This window comes from Epinephelus fuscoguttatus, linkage group LG17 (assembly GCF_011397635.1).
Source record: "Epinephelus fuscoguttatus linkage group LG17, E.fuscoguttatus.final_Chr_v1".
NCBI lineage: Eukaryota > Metazoa > Chordata > Actinopteri > Perciformes > Serranidae > Epinephelus > Epinephelus fuscoguttatus.
Window position 1 is genome coordinate 23733184 of NC_064768.1, and position 21531 is coordinate 23754714.

Sequence of the window (21531 nt, forward strand, 5' to 3'; positions counted from 1 at the left end):
AATGTATCATCTGTTTGCTCTGCTTTTATTTGTGCAGCATGCATGAGAGGATGGCAGAGCAAAACTGTCAACGACCACCAGAGCAGGAACATTGTTTTTAGTTCAGTGTAGGAGCCGTATTCACGCAGTCTGAGAATCCTTTTAGAAAGCTCCTAAATTAGCCTGAAATTTTTTAGTAAGGAGTCCTAGCTTAGGAGTGATTTAGGAAAGAGCAACTCTGAGCAAGGAAGAGACAAAAACTTTTATCTTAGTGAGGAGGTGTGTTTGACCCCGTTGCTTGGTGTGATGCTTGCTTTTAACAGATGTGATTGGTTGTCACAAACATGTTCTTCTGTGGGCCTGCAACCAACACATATTATCCCTGCATGATCTAATCTGTAGCATTTCATTTACTCACATCCTGTATTTTTCCAACCTCTTTATCTTTCTGCCATTTTCCTCTCTGATTAAGAAACTCTTAAGCCTCTTAAACATCCTCCTCTCTACTAACAGTTTTCATCTTAGGAGCTCCGTTAAGGGCTGCTCTGTGAATAACTTTGTTTAAGGGGAAATTCTGAGAAAACGTCACAATTCTGAGAATTTTCTTTGAATTTCGTCACTAGGAGCAACTCTTTGTACTAGGAAGCTTTGTGGATACAGCCCCTGATATTCAACAGTAATTGGTGACTTGGTTGTGACAAGTAGTAAGGATGTCATGCAGCCTAGTGTCCACTAGAGGAGGCTATTTTCTGCTCAATTTCAGCACCAAGCCAAACCAATGGAGGACAATTATTACAGCTGCTCAGAGAAATAGGTTTCTGTATCAAACTGTGGTGTTGTGTGAGGGTGTTCTTATGGTGTTGCTTTTCAAATAAAGACACAAGTTGCCCATTTATTCCAGATATGTCAAGGTTTCATTTTCTTTTTCAAAGAGGTGCATTTGTACAGATGTCAAATACATACACCAACAGGGTTTCTCCATTTCTATAGAGGAAAAGGGTGGTGAGACACAGGGACTTGGTGAGTACAATATAGTACAAACAAGTTGGCTGGGAACTGCTGCGGCCCCCTGCAGGCCAGACTGTCCGGGCCGGTCTGTGCTGATGTCCGGTTCTCTGCTACCGTCTCATGGGCCAAAAAGTTTCAGTTCAGTACTTGGTGTCGCAGGTTAGCAGAGAAACATCTAGACAGACTGGTTGCTAGCCTCAGGGCTGAGTGTTCAGAACAGGGGGAGGAATCAACTGAGCCACAGCTGACAGATAAGCTCCGCCCCCCTCCGTGGCAGTGGGCAGGGTCAGAGGTCACGAACCGTACAGCCTGTCCCCTGCTGAAGTGTTTGTTGCCTTGCACAGAGGCAGAACAAAGACGTTCAGTACACTGAAGAGTAATCCAAGCCATCTCCAGCATAATACACATAATATCATAATAATAATTCATAGTTAATTGTCAATAATGACATTTGTTAATCATATCAAATTATATGTAATAAATTTACATATCTTATAACCCATATGAAACAGCCCACTATGTAAATTGATTGGGGTGAAACTAAACTGTTAAGTGGGCCTCTACAAGTTTTTTTTTTTTCTTTCTGCCTGAGTTGGTTATCCAGCGCTATGGACATTGACGAGACGTCATACAAAAAAAAAAAAAGAATGAAAAAAAAAAAAAAAGGAATCCTGATCGAATTCTGTTCACTTTTAAAACACAACAAAGTGCCAAAAACACATCCTTTTTGCAAAATGAAAGTACAAACATCAAGAAACAAAGAGCACACATGCCTTTTTTTCTGATCGAAAAGTCAAAGCTCACACACCAACATTCATTTTATTTGTAAAATTGTGCAAGAAGCCAATTAAAAAAAAAAAAAAAAAGACGACATTAGCAGTGTTCCTCCAGTGAGGAAGCTTGTCATAAAAACTCAACAATGACACATTCTCTACATAGTTTTCAGTCCCCTGACATTTATATTGAGTGCTACAAGGAGACCAAAAACACAGAAAAAGCTCCTGCACCAAAGATAATGCAAACAAAGCAAAAGGTTTGTACGCACCGTTTTCACACCGCACGACCAAACCCAGCTGTGCCTTACAAACACGTCTGCCAAATTAGATTTTTAAAATGTGAACTAAAGACAACCTAATTAACAGCACAGCGTGGTCGGAGTAGGGCGGAAAAGATTCCAAACAAACCCGAACACAACAAAAGAAGGGATGCATTCCATGAGAAAAGGTTTTCCTAGTAGAAAAGAACCAAGGAACCACCTAACACCTCGGCCCGTTGGACCCAAGAACGCGCCGGGCGCCAAGCGAGATGGAGCACAGACAGATAAACACAAGGTTACGGCAAGGTGATGTGCAAAAACTTAAACTGAGCCATCTCTTTTTTCATCCTTATTCACCCCTTCTTTTCATTCTCATTCTCTCTGTCTGTTTTGAATGAATGTTGCCCCTAGGGAAGGTATCGGTCTGAGACAGAGGGGTTAGACCAAGCCCGTCCTAGGATTAGAAAGTGCTGAAACATTATCAAGTCTTTTACATCTACTTACATGTGCATCTCTGTTGGTTGGTTGTTTTTTTTGTCCTTTTTCTTTTTTTTCTTTTTTTTACAAAAAGTGGTCCCCACTAAGCAATGAGGTTTCTTTTTTTTTCTGTGGGTCTCACCGTGAACCATCGAGGGTCAGGGTTTACGATCTCACAGACGATTAGAGGAGGAAACACTCCGTTACACACACGCATACACTCAAACCCTAACCCGCTCGCACACATTTGAACACCAGGTGTACGTAAGCACGCATACTACACACATGAGACACGGTGCAGACACACACACACACACCAAACACACGCTCAAATTTAGGAAGGCCACGAGGACAAAAGGGGGAAAGAAAGGTTTGTTTCTCTTCACAAACATCCTGACTCTTGTTTTACAGATGTGACACACACTCACATCAACAGACAGTAAAATACACAAGCCATCAACATGGATGAGACACTGGAGTAGGACTATGCTACATACACTTGGCACAGCAAAAGGGCTGGAAACAAAATGTAAGTATTGCACATTGTGGTACATTTCAAGGGGATAAAAAGATCAAACTTGGGATTATGTGAACAAAATTAAAAACTACACCAAACCCTCAAAAAATGTTGAAACCTTGCTGTGACATGCCGTTCCCTCTCCTGCATTCAGAATGTGTCTACATTTCAGATTGCTTTGTTTCATAGTCTATTACTAAGCATGCATTTCCACTGAAGTATAAACACAATGACCTTTATAAGCTGGAAAGGAGACCGAATATCAAAAAGGTGATGTTAGGAGGGGAACAGGCAGCCCAGGCCAGCCCTGCTATGTCCCGGCCAGGCCACACTGAAAGGTAGCTAACGGTTGTTGAGGGTTAATTGATTGCTTTGCCTCAGGAGGAGGAGTGAGGCTGGCTGGCTATGATTGGGTACCTGAAACAAAGTTAACGAGGTCACTACAGGAGTCGTGGCAACGAGGCAAACCTGGGCGGAGTCAAAATATCTGCTGGTTAATGTCAGCTGCGTGTGGCGTAATGCTCACCTGCAGCGTGACGACAGAGATTATGACTCTGACCAGCTGGGACAGCGGAGGTTTTGGGGGTCAGTTACTGCATATATGAGACACTTCCCTGAAAAGCTAGCAACTACTGTTGCCACTGCAATTTCCTAAGATTTAAATGTACTCTATGACAAGGGGAATAGTGCTAACTGAAGCGAGTTGTGTTCAGGTAAATTAGCTTCTAAAAATATTTTTCAGTTATGGCGAGACTGTATTTTCTCTATGGGAGGAAAGGAGGAATTGTTTTGGTTGTAATGCAAGATTATTATTATTAAATGTTTATTGCAGAGAATTTGAGTGGAATGATGTGTGTGCATGTGTGTGTGTGTGTGTGTGTGTGTCTGTGTGTGTGTTCCACTCATACATGAGGAGAGTGCCTGAATATTGTCGTACTATTGCTTTCTGAAGTGACCAAAGCAACATCAGCATTACTTGGCTTTGGCTAAAAAGTGTTTTTAACCTGACTGACAGTAAACGTTTTGATGGTCTGAGTGGCTGACAAGTTCGTTTCGATGTTGTGGTTCTGCTTTTTCATTTGTTGGGAAGAGGGGTTGGACAAAAAAAAAAAAAAATGGACATGCACATACATTTATAAAACTCACAGCCACACACACAGATTGCAAAACATGCACACATACGACTATTTCTAATGATGATGATGTTTCAATAGGAAAAGGAAGAAATGAAAATGTACTACTGTGGTGGTGTTGATCTGAGAACCCTGTTTTATTATAAAAAATAAAGCATTTTCAAATCTCATATGGGGTCTACTCATTCACTCACCATCACCATCCATCTGCCCATTTACTCAACCATCAATCCATCCATTCGTCATCCATCTGAGCACACATCCATCCTGCCATCACCCTGGTAAACTCCGACCACCTGAAACAGCTTTGTCTCACACGGCTAAACCTAAATATTATCAGTGGGATGAAAATACAATTGATTCACTTCTAAGAGACGATGCCAACTAAAAACTATCTCTGCTGTATAATAACACCTCAATACAGACGCTGAGTGAAAATCTCAACAGATATGCCTGCCGGGAGGGGGTGAAAGACAAGAGTCTATTTTACACAGAGATCGCAATATAGGGCTGTTATGAAGTCCCTTCTTTACACCGCCTTTGAATTTACACACAGAACCATATGATAGCGGCATCATTCTGTTCCCCTGTGATTTTAGGCAGCATGCTGCAATCGCAGAATCACAAGAGAAGTGACAGGCGTGACACGTAACACATCAGCGTCGGTCTCTAGTGTGACATATAACATATGCGTCAGCAGTGCTTTATAAACAATAACAATGGCATAACATGGCAATAATAATCTAATTGTAATTGACCATCCCTGTTGTATGGCAGCTGATCTCAGAGGTTAAGGAGCTCCCGGACTTCACTATTTTCCCAATTTGCGGACATTTCCTGCAACTGTTCTTCTTCTTTGAGTTAGCCGCTAACTGCTACTTTTTAAATCTCCCACAGTGGGTTGCACACGCAACAAATCGTCAAAATGTTACACCTGTGTCACCCATGATCCCGTCCTGCTGACTGTCCCTTTTATACAGACATCGTTTCGGCACTGTTACTACCTCCATTCCCGGCTCAGAGGTGAGACAACTCTGTCGCCCTATTCTGCGATCGTACCTTTTAAACAGAACTGCAAGGCAAAATAACGGGGCAATATGCCCACCTTGAACAGGCACTGTAAAAGGAACTACGGACATCAGTCAATGCACCTAAATTAACGTGACAGCAAGCCACATTTTGCAAAATGGCTGAACTGTTATTTATGCTTTTCCAGTGGGTGCACTGGGGTCATCGTCACAAATTTTAAAACTATTCCAGACACTTGACATGTTTGACATCTTGCAAGTGTATCTGTGAGTGTGTCACAAGAGGTTTAACGGTCTCAGTTTCAGTGGTGCTGGACTGCTGGTGATTGATGTTAGACGAGAGCGAGTCAGTCACAAAATTAGCACGATTGAAACTTCAAAGCATTCGGGTCAGCCCTAAAACACACTTCACATTACACCTCAAAAACCGAGCTCAGAAAAAGACCAGAACTTGGGTTTCACGGACCAAAGAGAGCCTATGAGGATGTTCAGCTACTGAGTCAGCTGCTTACAAAACTCTAAATGTCAGGCCAACCAAGCAGGCATATCTGTTGAGGTAACTGCTGCATATTAGCAGATTAGGGTTTCAGCTGGCTGAAAGCACAGGCCTTGTTCAAACTGAACCCTAGTCCCTACACCCTGGTTTCAACAGCAGGAACAGTGGACATAAACGTCTAAATTTTCCTTCAGATACACTACTAATTGTATATCTTTAACTAAAAGTCAGTAAATTCAGTAGGCAGGCACGTGTTAAAATTCTGGTTTACAGCTCTGGTTACGTTTGTAAAACCTCAAATGTAATTTGACCTTAACTGCGTCGATGTAGAAACTTTTCCTCTACAATGTGACAAGTGCCTGTTGAGGAACAAAAACCCTGGTCTCCTCCAGTGTGTCACGTGGTCTAGGGCTCGTTTCAGGACAGGGCGGTTTAAAAAAAAAAAATCACGTCTCCACCTTTCTCCCTCCTCCTGATGTGCAAATTGCAAGATTCTCTTAAGTACGACTCCAAGTAGAAACACTGGACATTTAGCATTTTCTATATATCAAATGAGTATAACCTTTTCCTATACACAGTATACATACACTCACACTCACACACAAACTCACACACGTACACAAACACACCACAGAGCACTCTCTACAACTGTACTGTTAGCAGTGTGCATCAATCCAATGTCAGTCAACTAGTGTCTTTGCAGTAGGGACAATATGCACCACAAAGTATCTGCATCCATCTAAATACAGTACATATTATAGGTTTCAGGGATGGTCTGTACTGTTCTGTGTTTGTGTAAGCATGTGTGGGTACAGACAGACACAGATCAGCATCATGCACACTCTAGCGCACACACACACACACAGATTACAAATATATGACACCCTTCAAAATGATGTGGCGTGAGCTTCTAATCGATGCTCTCAGTCTTGTACAGAACATCACTGGGATATTTCAAAAGCCTGTTTCTTATTAATTCTTATGCCAGATCCCAAACTTTCAAAACACATTCCAATACTTTCCCCAAACTTTTGTATGGCTGGCTGGCAGTACAAGCACACATGCTGAAAACCCCTCATATTTCCAATTCCTTTTGTCATCATAAATGTTTCTTAAACCATCTTCTAACTGGAATTGTTCTCTAATACCTGTCAAAATCATCCCTTTCTTTGTGATTCCATGGCACATCCGCTCCCACATTACCAGACCACCCCTTCACTTTTCCAAAAGCTTCACCTTTCCAAAGTGCTGTAGCTACTTTCTACCCTCGTCTAAATAAAAAAAAAAAAAAATCTAAAACATACAGTACTGCGTAAATAAAGAGACAACAAAAATTTTGTCGGCTGTATGGTGAGTGTGACAGGTGTATTAAGTGCTTTGAAACATCCTGACCCTCTCAGAACTGACGTGCAGATTCTCTCGGTTCCTCTCACACAGCCTTTCTCTGTAAAAAAATATAAAGTAATTCATCAAAAAACGATGAGGACTGTATGCAGTCTTCCTCTTAACATTTTCTCGAAGTAAGGTTCGCCAACCCAGTGTGTTTGCACTTGTATGTATTAGGTTAGGGTATCTCACATTTGTACATTAACATTGACCCACCTAGGTTCCATCTAGGACTAAATGACCCCTGATTAAGGTTGTTGACAATCATTGAAAACAAAGATCTGGTGAGACAGAAGATGAGGGGTTTATGAAAAAAAAAATTCAAATGAAAATGCTCAAGGTGAAAGACTCCACTGTCATCAAACTGAACAGAGTAAGTGTTGCTCCCTCTCTTTTGTGTAGCACACTGGCACCACCTGATGACATCACTGGTCAGGTCTGGCACACCCTGTTGACACTGTAAAAACACATGGTGCGTTTAAGATGCCTGTCCAACTCACACTCTGATTTAGAAACTGAAAAATTTCCCCCATAAATCCTTCATGCTTAGGATCAGCTGACATTATATGACTCCTGTGGCCCAGTGTAAAACCGCTGGCACGCCAAGAGGTGGTGGGAAAGTGTTTTCATCCAGCCAGCCTCACTAGCAGTGCACAGGGAGTGATATCTCTGCCAAGAGGCAAACTGTGAGCTAATTCAATTTGAAATTTACATAATGTGTAGCCAGCCAAGAAGAGCCATCAAGCGTTGCTCCCGTGTGCCACACAGCCACCAATAAACATTTAGCAAATCCTCGCAAATCCCTCACCATAAGTCATCTCATGAAAACCACCAAAACGGCACTGATTGCTTGTGTGATATCAAATCCATCCATAAAAAAAAAAAGTGTTATTAACTACACGGACTTAACGTAAGGTGATACCATGTAGGGTGAATTTACCTCTACAGTACAGTTTTCAAGATAGAAAAATAAAAACGGAAAACAAAACTTTAAAACCATGACAAATGAAACATTAATGTGGGCAATCGTGTTTTTTTTTTGTAGACTCCTTTTATGTTTTTTTCCAAATCCCAAAGTTATTTAACCTGCTAGCCTTCACTTGCCAATATTTGACCTTCCCTCGATGCTGACTTTCACCTCATGAGGGATGAAGGAAGGTTTGGGCAGGGTCAAGGGCGGCTCCTCTTCTGATTTTTCTACTTTTCGACCCTCAGGGGCAGACCATCTCCGCTTCCTGCCTCCTGACGGCTTAATGGAGCCAGCTTCTGCGCCGCTGACAACCTGACCTTTCGAAATTGACCCTCCTTCCCCAAACATGAGATCCCCATTTTCCACATTGGTGCCCTCTCCACTCCCGTTCCCACTTCTGTCCCTCCCTCGCTGGCTGATGCCATTCTCCCGCTCGCTGTGCCTGGAGCCTCCTCCACTGCAGCTTTGGGGAGCATCTGAGACAGCTCTGGGGGGTTTGAGGTGCCCGTGGCTGGAGGCAGGGGTGGCCAGCTCCAGGGGCTGAGTCTTCTTCAGGGATCCGTTCCTCAGGTTCTTGAGGGTGAGTGAAATACAAACATCGCCCACAGAGAGCTTGGTGCAAGGCAGCTCCAGAAGCTGGGTGGTCCGGTCGGGGCAGCATGAAGACCAGCCTTGGCCAAAGACGAAGAAGGGGTACTCCACCAAGACCTCCACACTCACCTGGAGGAGAGGGAGTGGTGGAAAGACACATCAACACTAAAACACTTTAAAACAAACTAGGCCTCCAACTAATGATTATTTTCTTCATCGATTAATCTTCACTATTTTTTGGAATTGTCATTAACATGTCAGAAAATAGTGAAACATGCCCCATGGTAGGTTTTATTCAACCAACAGTTCATAAATCTAAAGCTATTCAGTTTATTTTCATGTGACAAAGAGAAGCATCAAATTCTCACATTTAAGAAGCATGAAACCAGCAAATGTTTGGTAATTTTGCGTAAAAAATTACTGCGATGATTATTCCATGATCAGAACAATTGCCAATTCATTTTCTGTCTATCAACTGATCCAGGGGTGTCAAACATACAGCCCACGGGCTAGAATTGGCTCACCAAAGGGTCTAATCTGGGCCCACTGGATGACTTTGCAAACCTAAAGCTGAAAACATGTGTGTCATGTGATGCGCATCAAGTACCGCCCCTAGCCTACTCTGGACATGTCGTGTTACAGCTCGTTAACAGACCACCACACAAAGTTATTACTACTTTTACGTAAAGATCTGTACCTCTTCCACCTCTGCATAAGCTTAAAATATGTGTGGACACCATTAACAAAAGTTGATTTCTGAAGTGCCAATGTCCAGTGCTATGACTCGCCAGGCAATATCTTTTTGGCTATGGTCTTAATAATGCCAGGATTGGAGGTCATTTAGCTCGACCTCAACAAGTTCTCTTTGCATCCATGATGAGGAGAGGAGTCGAGCTGCCAGAGGAGCAGAAAAAAAGAGCTGCTACGGGAGCCGTATGTACAAGCAGAGAGCAAGTGTGGGAAAAGTGCATGTAATTCTAGGGGTGGCGAGGCTGGTTATAGGGCAGTGGCATCAAGTGCGGCGGGGCAGTGTATGGCCGCTGCCAGTGTGGGGTTGTACATTGCAAATAATAGGGGTGTATTTTTTGACGCGTGCCTTTTGCCGCTGGTGTGTGAAGGCTAAGAAGTGCCAGGATTCTGGAGCAAGTTAAACAGTGAGTAGCCTACTTAATGTAAAATTCTGCTTCAGAGGCAGAACACAGTTCTCTAACAAAGCAATAAACACGTATTGTATTTACAGTTCCAAATACTGAACATTGTGCATAATGTTGTCAAGCATCAACTTCAGTACAAAAGAACCAGACTTCTATCTTAAAACAGAACTGGTGGAACCTTGTTGCTGAAGTACGAACAAAACTTTAGATTTGTAAATGGTTTAAGTAAGGAGATGCTTCTTCAATAGCCTCCACTTTAGTTTGGTGTGGTGATGCCAGCATTAGTACACAGGAGTTGAGATGTATTGAAAAATGCACATGTAATGACAGTGAGTAAGTAGACTGACTGAATGTGAGAAAAACTGAGACATATTATTTTTCAAAGACATCTCAGACTGTTCATCCTCTGTTTTGTAAATGGATGAATATTTACAGAATGTATGTGTTCTTTAAACTAAAAGAGAGGGAAAATGTTGGAGGTCTTGTTTTTTAAAGGTTATTTTGCAATGGTTTTATAGGTTCGGCCCACTTAAGATCAAACTGAACAGTATGTGGCCCATGAACTAAAATGAGTTTGACACCCCTGAACTAACTTGATCAACTAATTGTTGCAGCTGTAATACAAAATCTTGTCTGTGTTTTTAAAACTTTCAAAATCCATAGAATTTTCCAAAATAGTTATGACAAGATAAGCCACAGTCACATCTAAATTTAGGAAACACTTTCATCAGGACTGTGTGGGTTTGGTTTGATCATCTTCGGCTGACAGTAACTATTCACCAACTATCATCACTTTTTTTTTCCAACACAGACAGAGAGATGGCTGCTTGTCGAAAACTACAAGGACTTTAATTTTGTCTAATTTTAGCTGAATGAAAGAAAACTATTGGGACATGCTGTCCTTAAACGCAGCGAGACTATTATGTAATTACTCTGATTGGTTTGTTAGAGGCACAGCTGGATAATGTTGGCATAGTGGTAGAATATAAATGCATTCAGGGAGGAAATGTAAGCAGATGGGTAAAATATTTCAGGAGAAAAATACCAACCAAAAAGTGAAATCTTTTGGTCCAATACACAATGAAGAGGACGGATTTATGTTTAAGAAGCTGAAAGTCTTCTGTTTGAATTCTGGCATAAATTGTGTACCTTTAGCACTGATTGGGTCTGTGTTATGATTTGTATGTATGACAGAATGAACAGATGATGGATAGAAGCAGGGGATGCTTTGAGATATGACGGGCAGAGTGGGGAGAAAATAAACCTGCGGAGAAAGAAGATGAAAAGAAGGAAGCACTGAAATACTGTAGAGAGAATGAGAAGGTGGGAGTGGAGGAAGTTACTGAGATGGAGATGAAAAGGCGAGTTTACAGAGGGAGGGTGGGTTGAACAAAAAGGGGAGTGAGGAAGTGAGCGTGAAAGAGAACAATGTCAAGAACGATACAAGCTTAAGATGTATCAAACACCCTCTCAAAGCAAACGTCAGGCAATATTTTCCCTCCTGTATTATATAATTTTTGACTTCTCAGAGTAAGTCCTCTGAGTGTGGACTCAAAGCTGCTACCACCTCTCAGGGAGGGAAAAAAAAAAGTAAGAAGAGCCACTGATGGAGAACAAGAGAGAAAGATAAGTCTTTGAAAGATTGTCAGCTTTTGTGGGGTACAGTATCAAAGAGCAGCCGGGGGCGGGAGAGATGGTTAGAGATGTGCTGTGTGGGTGGACGAGTCACAGCGTGGACAGATGAAATAGATTAACTGGCTTTAACGCACACCCTCAAAGACAGTGAGAAGGGTGTGTGTGTGTGTGTGTGTATATGTGTGTGTGTGTGTTTGAAGGAGTTGGGAATAACCAGAGACAGGAAATAGAAAGATAAATCGAGGCGTTGTATTAGATGTTAAGAGATTACTGAGAGATCAAAGTTATAAAAGAGTGAGAGTTGTTTGTGACCTATCGAACCTCTCAGAGTACTACAGCATGGTATTACATGTGGCAGTAGAAACCTGGTAGCAAATACAGTAAGTGTATTCATGTTCCTGGCTTTACTGAATACTAGATTCCAACACTTGACTGTTTGAACTCTTCTAAAGCTCATAATCAGAACATGCTTGCCACATGACTGCCATTCTTCTACACTGAACGTAATTACAGAGGGAAGCGCAGAGTCCTGTGAGATTCACCATAATGGAGTCATTAATAAGGGAGCAGCTCAACACCTGTCATTTAACATTAATAATACCAGCTTGCATTAAAGCCTTTTTACAGATCCTGTTAGAAGTCGTCTTTCATATTCACAGAGGCAAACTACAGCTGGGCTGATTAGCTTGGCAATGCGCTGGACTTAACATAAAAACATCAGTTAAGATATAAGAGTTAAACTATTAATCAAATTCATTTTCTGTGGTTTCACTGAGCTTTTAGGATGACCAAAGTCATGATGATGTCATAAACTGTTATCCTGTAAAATCACATCAAGAACAAGCATTGAAGGAATAGTTTAACTTTCTTGGCGAGAGTCAGTTGAGAAGATCAATACCAATCTCATGTCTGTGTGTAAACAATGGAGACAGCAGTGAGAGCTGATTAGCATAGTTTAGCATTTAAACATTAAAATAAACCACTACTACTAGCTACTAGCCCCTCTAAAGCTTAAAAGAAATGACATGTAGTATCCATAGACTGTAAAAAAATAATGGATGTAGCCACTGTGATGTCACCCACTGGTTTGCGAACTCCTGTTCCGAAGCCTCAAGTTTAGCTTTTTGGAGCCAGAGGTGACCATACTGAAAGAGAGGGTGAGGCTGGGGAGGAGTGGATCTGACTGAGAGCCCGAGGGGACGCCCAGCAGAAAGTCTGTCACTCCAAGTGATCACGCCCTAAATTGTGCCGAAACACAGTCATCACGAATGGGAAAATTAGCTATACACGCTAAAATCTATTTTTCTAACAGGCTGTAAACAAATCAACATCATTTCTGCTGTAAAGTTGGGCAGTTTAACATGGGGGTCTATGGATATTGATTGACTTTTGGAGCTAGCCTCAAGTGGCCACTCAAGGAACTGCAGTTTTTGGCACTTTGGACCATGGGTGCAGATCTGATGACAAGTTTGGGGGGGACACAATCAGTTGTGATTTTTTTTTTAATTGCACGCGTGCAAATCATGCCCACAGAGCGCTTGAGATTGCCAGCATATTCCACGATTTCATAGAGGCTCATCACCATCACCAAGTCATTCAAAAAGCACTACAAAGAGAATCATATGCTTACTTTTACTGTTTATTTCTCTTAAACAGCAAGTAGTACATGGAACCAGCCATCACCCTCCTTTTCACTGCTTTGCTGTTAGTTAATGCTACTTCTAGTTTCAGGGTCTCAGGCATGTCCACTCACGTTCTCATCTCTCGCCTCTCACAGATTCCCATTTCTCCTCCTCATCTTCCCCTTCTCCCAGTATATAGGACTACTGTATACATTTGTTCAATTTCAATCATTTAAGCTATTTAGAATTGGGGGGGACAATTTGTGTTTTTCAGAATTTGGGGGGGACATGTCCCCCCCGTCCCCCCCGGGATCTGCACCCATGCTTTGGACTTGGAAAATGAATCTGGGCGTAGGCTGCATTTTTTTCAGCTCCGGAGGTTGCCACTTGGTGGTATCACTAATCTGTACACAGACACAATATAATTCTTCAGGGATTCAATTTGTATATGCTATCAAACAAGATTAAACACTAATTAATGACCTTTAAAGGTGCTTGTAGCTGTATTCCTCAGCTTTATAGAGGACCAGATACTAACAACGCTAAGCTAGTTGACTCCTGACTCCATTTCCATTGTTAGTGCACAAACATGAGGGTGATATCAATCAAACTTTAAGTGTACTTCCCAAAATGTCAAACTGATCCTTTAATAAAGGTTGCTCCCTGTCTCTCACCTGCGCACGGTGCTCACCAACAGAGAACTGAACCACAGCAAAGTTGGGTGAGGTGTGGCTCCCTTCAATGCGCTCCACTGTGGATGAGTCAATCTTCAGCTCGCTGCTGATCTCTGCACTCTGGATGAAGTCCTCTGTCTTCAGGTCCTCCACACGTTTCAGCTCCCCGTCAGCCAGCTGGATGATGGAGCCCTTGATGAAATACGGGGGGAGTGAAGGTGGCACCACCGTACTGGATGGGGGAGGAGGAGCAGAAGGAGCGACGAGCCCCGGCGGAGCGGGAACAATGGGGAGATGAAGCTGGGCTTGGACCACTGCACCTGGAGCGGCCTGGTGATACGAACCGCTGGCCGTTTCTAGAGTTTCTCCTTTGGGGGCAGTGGCAGCAATGTACGTGTGTGGGAGTGTGGTAGGAAATGGTGCGGCTTGGGTGGATGATGTTACGTGGGAGGTTACAGGTTCTAACGTTGTGACTCCACTACCACTAACAGGGATGATGACAGGTTGAGCGCCAGGAATGAGTAAGTGTTGTTGTAGGCTGGTGTGGTAGCTGATTGGCGTATGTTGGCTCCCACTGCCCCCTGCAATGTAACCAATGATAGGTGGCTGAGGGTAGATACTGGTGGAGGGGAGCCCCATTGACAGTGACTCTGTAGCGCTGTGGGTGGTCTGGATAACGGTCTGTGGCGACATGGTGCTGACAGCAGCTTTCAGGCTGTCGACACTTAATGGGGGCGGAAACGTGAAAGAGGAGGTGGTGTTGGAGGAGGAGGGTGTGCGATTGACAGGCTTGCCCAGGATGATGCCACCTTTCTCCAGGTGTGCGGGGGCAGAGGATGTCAGCTTCTCAGGGCTGGCTCTGGGTGGTACCAGCTGGTGGTCCCCATGGCTGTTAGGCATTAGCATGAGAGAGGTTCTCAGCCCTGAGGGATCGTGAGTAGAGTAGTCTGAATGCAGAACCAGCTGGCGGGTCTCATAGGACGACAAAGATGAAGCGCCGTCCCGTGATTTGCTCCCTGGCTTGGAGAGGCTCGACTCAGGGGATGCTCCAAACCGTCGCCCCCTTTCCAGCTCTCCATTATGGAGCTCTCTAGGTCTGGAGCCACCTTCCTCTTTCCTAGTGGGTCCGTCTGTATACTGCACCACAAGCTGGGACATCCCATGTCCCAAAGTATGGTGGTGGTGCAGCGACTGGGGAGGAAGGTGAACACCTGCTTGGTGATGAGGTGACGGCACAGTTCGTGGGGAGGTTGACATTAGAACATGATGAGGGGCGGGGTCTGTGGAGGGTGGAGGCATGGAAGTGCGCCCCGTGGATGCTCTTTGCTGGTCATGTTTGGAGGCGTGCGAAGGAGCAGAGACTGTCTCTGTGTGTGAGTGTCTCTGTGCAGCCAAAGAGGAGGACGAGGAGGAGAGGGGGGGAGGTGGAGGTGGAGGAGGAGGTGGGAGCAGTTGAGGGGAAATGTAGCCTGCGTATGGGGCAGTGTAGGATGAGGCTATGAACTGCAGGTTGGGAGGCAGTTGGGCATAATGGACAGTTCCTCCAACTGTGGACTGTGATAGAGGGGACGTATACACTGTGGGAAGAGATGATACTAGCCTCAGTGAGGAAGATGAGGATGAAGAGTCTGATGTGGAGAAGAGGGATTTATACTGTAGGCCGTCAGACTGACTGGAGCTACGGTGTCCACCCACGCCACTCTCATTCCCACCAGCCACGCTGGCAAGCCAGGCCATGTTCTCTGTGCGCTGGCTGTCACTGGCAGGTGGGATGGTTGGCGAGCGATTGTCAGATGGTAATGTGCTTGAGGGGATCTCCCTCTTCTTTGGGGGCAGACATTCATTACTGCGTTCCTGGTTGGACTTCATGCTGACTTCGCCTCACGTCCCTCAACTGTACTTGCTTTATCTTTTCTTAACTTTTTGACTTCTATAGCTTTTTCTTTCTTTTTTGTTCTCTCACTCTCTCTCTCTCTAACTTTTTATTTCACCTTCCTGTCTCTTTTTCTCACTTTTGATGTTCTGTCCCTTGTCTCTCTTTAATTAGCTATGAATTAACTTCCCAATCTTTTCTCTCTTTCCCTCTCTATACAGTTCACCCAAGGCCGTTGATTATCAGGTCTTTTCTTGATAACAAAGAAAATCCAGGCCCTAACAAGCAGGTGAGGAAGGATTAAAGATGGAGATGAAGATATGGAGGGGGTGGTTAGAGGGGAGGGGTAGGGCGGTCTGTTTGGTCCAGAGGTCTTTAGCGGCTGAAGGGTGAGCTCAGTGTGGTAGGGGAGAGAGTCACGACGTCACACCTGCTGCTGCCGCCGAGGACGACGGGGGGCCGAGTGCGTCGCACTTCATGCGGAATCATTTCCTTGCAAAAGCAAGCCTGCCCACACCCAGCACAATCCTGTGGGAGACAAAGATAGGCAGATGGTTAGGAGAATGTGTTGCTCTCAAACTGATGAATAGGTAAATACACACAAATTTAAATACATTCATATTTTTGGATGTGTGCAGTTTGTTTTCACCTATAAAGTAAACCATAATTGACAGGCCAATCCTCCAAATTCCTATTGTCTAAACACAAGTGCATCAGCTAATTGTCTCCAATTAAAATGAAAAGCGGACACACTGAAATGCACTGCATCATACAGTAAGTATCCCTGGTCTGGGGTGCAGTGCCACAAAGCAGCTCTACTGATACATACTGAAGCAAAACAACCAACCTGAAAAAGTATTAGCTCATGACCACCAAAAGTTTTTTAGTGTAAATGTAAATCTAAACTTTTGACTATTTGGTTGCAACCATTAACTAATCCCAACATAGCAACTGAATTACACAAGATCATGTTTTGTACACAGTAAACATGAGGGAGACAGACACATTGCTCCAGCAGAAAACAGGCCATGAGAAATAAAAAACACGACGTAGAGGGAACTTGTGTGCCGCACTAAGAGATTCAGGAGCACAACAAAACGACTCCAAGAGAAGAGAAACTGTTGACTGATACATTTTCTGCCATGAAGGTCAACAAACAGGCCACGAGCCAACAAAATGATGCCCTGCATCAACAAACTCAGGGGCTCAACAAAGAGCATCAAAACAAAAATAAAGCCACAAACTCAACACAAGGACCCTCCCCAACAACAGTGCAAAAAAAAGATTCTCCAAGAACTACCAGTGTTTCAAGGGAATGTATTTAATCTGAGGGATGAAAAAGTGGACATTCGCTGACAAAATGATGTCCTGCAACAGAATTTCAGGAGGTCAACTACATGGAAAACACTCCTTGTGACTTAAGTGAGCAATGGAAAATAATTTGTTGTATTGCTAACAGGTGGCTAGTTGAAGGGTTGATGCTGCCTCTACAGTGGGTGAGCAAAAATACTGAAGCAAAATAAAAATAATAATAATAATCCAAGTAGTTTCTGTGGGTTTCCAGAAGCTTGCACCCCTTAATAAAAACAATCTGAACAATTCCAAAAAGTTTCCAGCACCTGCCGGACATCTAATAACAAGTGTGTGCTGTACTCAGTAAAGTATGTGTGCCATGTGTATGTGTGTGTGTGTGCCATCTGTTAGCGAGGACCCCCTGCTGCAAAAGATGGAAAGCTTGGTGTGAATCTCATAAATAATGTAGAAGCATTTCAAGCACATGCACCCACCCACACACCCACACACACACTCACACACACACACACAACCAGCCACACACCTCCTTGCTTACTCAAACACTGACACCTGGGCATATTCAATTATGCTGACACATGTTCTTTTCCTGACACACAGCTCAAGTTCACACACAAACTCTTTCACCGCGTAGAGCAAAAAAAGCACACACACTGTCCAACTTAAAGACTCCTCACATTTGCACACTTGATAGTGGGCAGTGTATCAGTTGACTAACACACATCAAACTTGCAATAAAAGTGCACAGCTGGCAAAGCTGTTGTTACAGCAACAACGCGCTGACTCTAATACAAGGTTTGTCTCAGTTAAAAGTTTGCAAAGTCAGCGAGTTTACATCATCCAGAGTGTGTATCATGCAACTATGAGATAAACTTACAGAAATACACAAGCACGACTGCAAGAAGACATTAAAAAAAATGACACCTTAAAGGTCCAGTGCTTAGGATTTAATGGAATATATTGGCAAAAATGGCATATAAAAATCATAAATATGAGTTAATTAGTGTATAAACACCTGTAACTAAGAATCGTCGTGTTTTTGTTACCTTAGAATGAATGGGTGGACATGGACAGTGGATGAATGGACAAACCAAACTCTAGATTCAGTCACATTCCAGGGCCATTTACATTTTTGTGTTGGCCACTGTAGTTCTCCTACACACTTGGCACAGAGAAGTTTCAGTTGGGTGCAATCTGCAGCTCGTACTGCTAGATGCAACTAAATCCTACACAGTAGATCTGACATGACTGATTTAAGATGGCAAAGAAGCAAGACACAGCCTTCCTGAGTCTCCGTTTCAACTTGTGTCGAAAGTGTGAATTTCAAACTATAACAGTTTTAAATTGTGTTGATAGGCCAAGTAAAACCATCCATCCATCCATTTTCTAACTGCTTATCCTCTTGAGGGTCGCGGCGGGGGGGGGGGGGGGTTGGAGCCTATCCCAGCTGACATTGGCGAGAGGCGGGGTACACCCTGGACAGGTTGCCAGACTATCGCAGGGCTGACATGTAGAGACAGACCACCATTCACACTCATATTCACACCTACAGACAATTTTAGAGTCACCAACCAGTCTCCAAACTCAGTGTCTTTGGACTATGGGAGGAAGCCGGAGTACCTGGAGAAAAACCACGCTGACACGGGGAGAACATGCAGACTCCGCACAGAAGGGCTCCCACACCCGGGATCGAACTGGGAACCCTCTTGCTGTGAGGCAACAGTGCTAAGCACCACACCACCATGCTGCCCACCCAAGTAAAACCAGACTTGTGATAAATAATTTACGCCATGCTTTTTCCTGAATATTGTCGTCACGTTTGGTGCAGGAAAAAACAGTAAAAACGGGCTATTCTAACGAAAGCACTTGCAAGCAAAAGAAAACATGACACCCCCTTTCCTATTGGTGGTGTTCTTTGTGTGATTTTAGGTCCAATGTGTTAATACAGTATGTCAAAATGAAAAAATAACTGTAAAGTCACACAGGTGAGGTTGTGCTGAAAAAAATGACACCAATCAAGGCAAGCTAAACAGTTTTTAAGGTGACATTTAAAGGTGAAATCAAAAGTAGTCAAAAGGAAAGTGTAATTATACTGTAAATAAATACATGAATAAACAAATAATTGTTTGACATAATAAAAAAGTCAACAATGAACTTTTATTCTCAAATAAATAGTATAATAAACACTTGTTTTTCACCACCTACAACATGCTGTATCCAGTGTATAGTTTCTAATGTGAACAACCTATTGATTCAAATACCATCAAGAAGACAATGAGGCTGAAAAAAGTGGAAAATCTACTTAAGTTGCTGCCATGACACTTAACACTATTTAGAGAAAAAAGGTCAGCAACAATGTAAGTTTTCTAATAAAATTGGATAATGGTTAGTTTGCCCTACATTGTTGCTCTACTGAGCAGACATGGGAAACTTACAGTGGTTGAAGCATCTTGAGATAACAATGGAAGCCTCTTGTTTGATATAATTGCCCATGAAGCGTTTTATTATTGTGCATTTTGAAACACAGCCATTTATACAGCTGGTAACATCACAGAATATAAGACCGCAATTGTTGCTAGTTGTGCTCCAGTTAGTCCCCATAACACTGCCTGCTGTATTGGTGGTGACTCTGATGATCTGATCTCTGAGCTGCCAAGCCACAAAAGATTTAATCTTTCAACTAGAATGAATGGGTCAACACTTCTGAGACTTCCTAAGGGTTATTTGCTAATTCCTGCAGAGTGATACCAATTGCAATTGTGTGTGTTTGTGTGTGTCTGTGTGTGTGTGTGTTCTGTAGGATGAGGGACATCTTGCATCTCAAGGAGATTCCTGTGATTTCAGAAGTGTCGCATTGCTACTATAACACAACTGCAGAGACAGGTGTAGGAGTAAACGCACATGCAAATTCACATGCACATACAGACATACAGCACAAGAACACCCGCACACACACACATACAGGCTTTGTTATAATGGTAGTTCACGCATACACACATACACACATTTTCACAAGCGCACACCATCTGTTCAATCAAGCAGGCATGACTCAGAGGTGTGTTGATCGGTGAGCTTTTAGCACTGAGATGCACTCTTCTCTGTTTCTCCCTCCTTCACTCTACCTCTACTCCACTTCTCTCCTGCCTCAGCCTGCCCACCTCTCATTCCTCATAACTCCACTCTCAATTATCATTCTTCCATCTAATGGTTTTATGTTCTTAATCGTCTGTCTCTCAGCGTCTTTGCTTCTTCTCTCTCGGCATAACTTTCACATTAATCTCCTACTTGTCTCTCCTGTACCGCACCTCATTCAACGTACTGCTCATGTCGTGTCAAAATACACAGTCGGTATAGATTGGTTTAAAAGAAAATAAGCCAAACTCGTATCCAACAAGCTGTTGCTCAAATTAAAACTTTGAGATAAGAGGAATAATATGTGTCTGAGAGCTCTCAGATCAGAGACATTTCATATCAGCTGTCACATCAAACGCTGACAGTGTCTGTACATCCAGCCGCAGATGTGTTCATGCTGCCATCTATGGTTGCTTTTATCTTCAGAGCGGGGCACGTTATTTCTGACAGTTCACTCTGGCATGTGAAAAAGGTTTCTGAGAATTCCAGGAGAAATATTATAGGCATTGTGTAATGGGATACATAGTCCTACGGTGTTTGCAATAAGTATGATCTGCTATCAGCAAGATTGTTATTGCAACAGAGGAGTTGTAAAGTACTACTACAAAAAAAATGGTTTCATCATCTTGCATGGCTGCTTGGTTATATAACGAGAACTTTATTCAGTATAGCAAAAAAGGAACTTAAACCTGCATTAGCTGAATTTTGGCCATGTGGGGGCAGCAGAAACAAGCAGCAATAATGACATGATCTTACCATATGACATTGATATGCCAAATATGTTAACAAGTTTCTAAGCATCTGGCAAATGTAAGGCCAATATGCACTCTGCTTTTAGCCCCATTTTGCTCTCCACCAGCTCCGGAGGGAAATATCTGATCCTTTAGCAGCTACATGCTCCACTATGTTCACCACTTAGTCGCTAACTTTGTCTGCTGTTTGGTGCTGGGTGGGTAGCAGCTGTGAGGTTTTAGAATTCTTTTTGCTAAGAACAGCTGCCTGCTGTGTTTGGAAACCACACTGATAAGAGAGTGAAATAAAACAATGAGGTGGAAGATGCTACAATACTCTGCAGAAATGAGGAGAACTAAAGAGTCGGGTCACCTTACACCTTACAGAATCCTTTTAACTAAAATACTGTAGATGATGAGAAACAGTACAAACAATAATGCTGGGAAAAACTGCTTTTTAAATTTGATCCTTTCTTATTCACTTAATCCTGCAGTGTTAGTGAGAGATAGAGTGAAAGTAGAGAAAAAGACTCCACTGAGGGCTACATCCTTCCTTATCAAAGTGATACTTTGCCAATTTTCAGCCAGCTTTGTATCATCACATGTGAGCAGTATGTGTAAATGAACTGTGGTAAACTTCCCCCCATCTTACCAGCGCCCAGATCTCCCTGCTCATCTTGCAGCTCAAATCAGCTGGATGACACATTTTGCGTCACTCAGACCAAACTAGGATTAAACTTCAAAACTAACCAGTGTTGATTAAATATGAACCCATTAC

The 21531-nt window shown here is 43.0% G+C and overlaps 1 protein-coding gene across 2 annotated transcripts in view; it reads right to left on the reverse strand.

Annotated features, from left to right (window-relative positions):
* Positions 1-1619: 1619 nt before the first annotated feature.
* The window catches only part of atxn1a (ataxin 1a), a 124342-nt gene continuing 104430 nt past the window's right edge, over positions 1620-21531 (reverse strand). For both annotated transcript variants that reach the window (XM_049601468.1, XM_049601469.1), the window contains 2 exons: positions 13707-16107; positions 1620-8750 (listed from right to left, as the gene is read on the reverse strand). In XM_049601468.1, coding sequence (XP_049457425.1) covers positions 8157-8750; positions 13707-15575 — 2463 coding nt within the window. In that variant the 5' untranslated portion in view covers positions 15576-16107 and the 3' untranslated portion in view covers positions 1620-8156. The remainder of the gene's footprint in view (positions 8751-13706; positions 16108-21531) is intronic.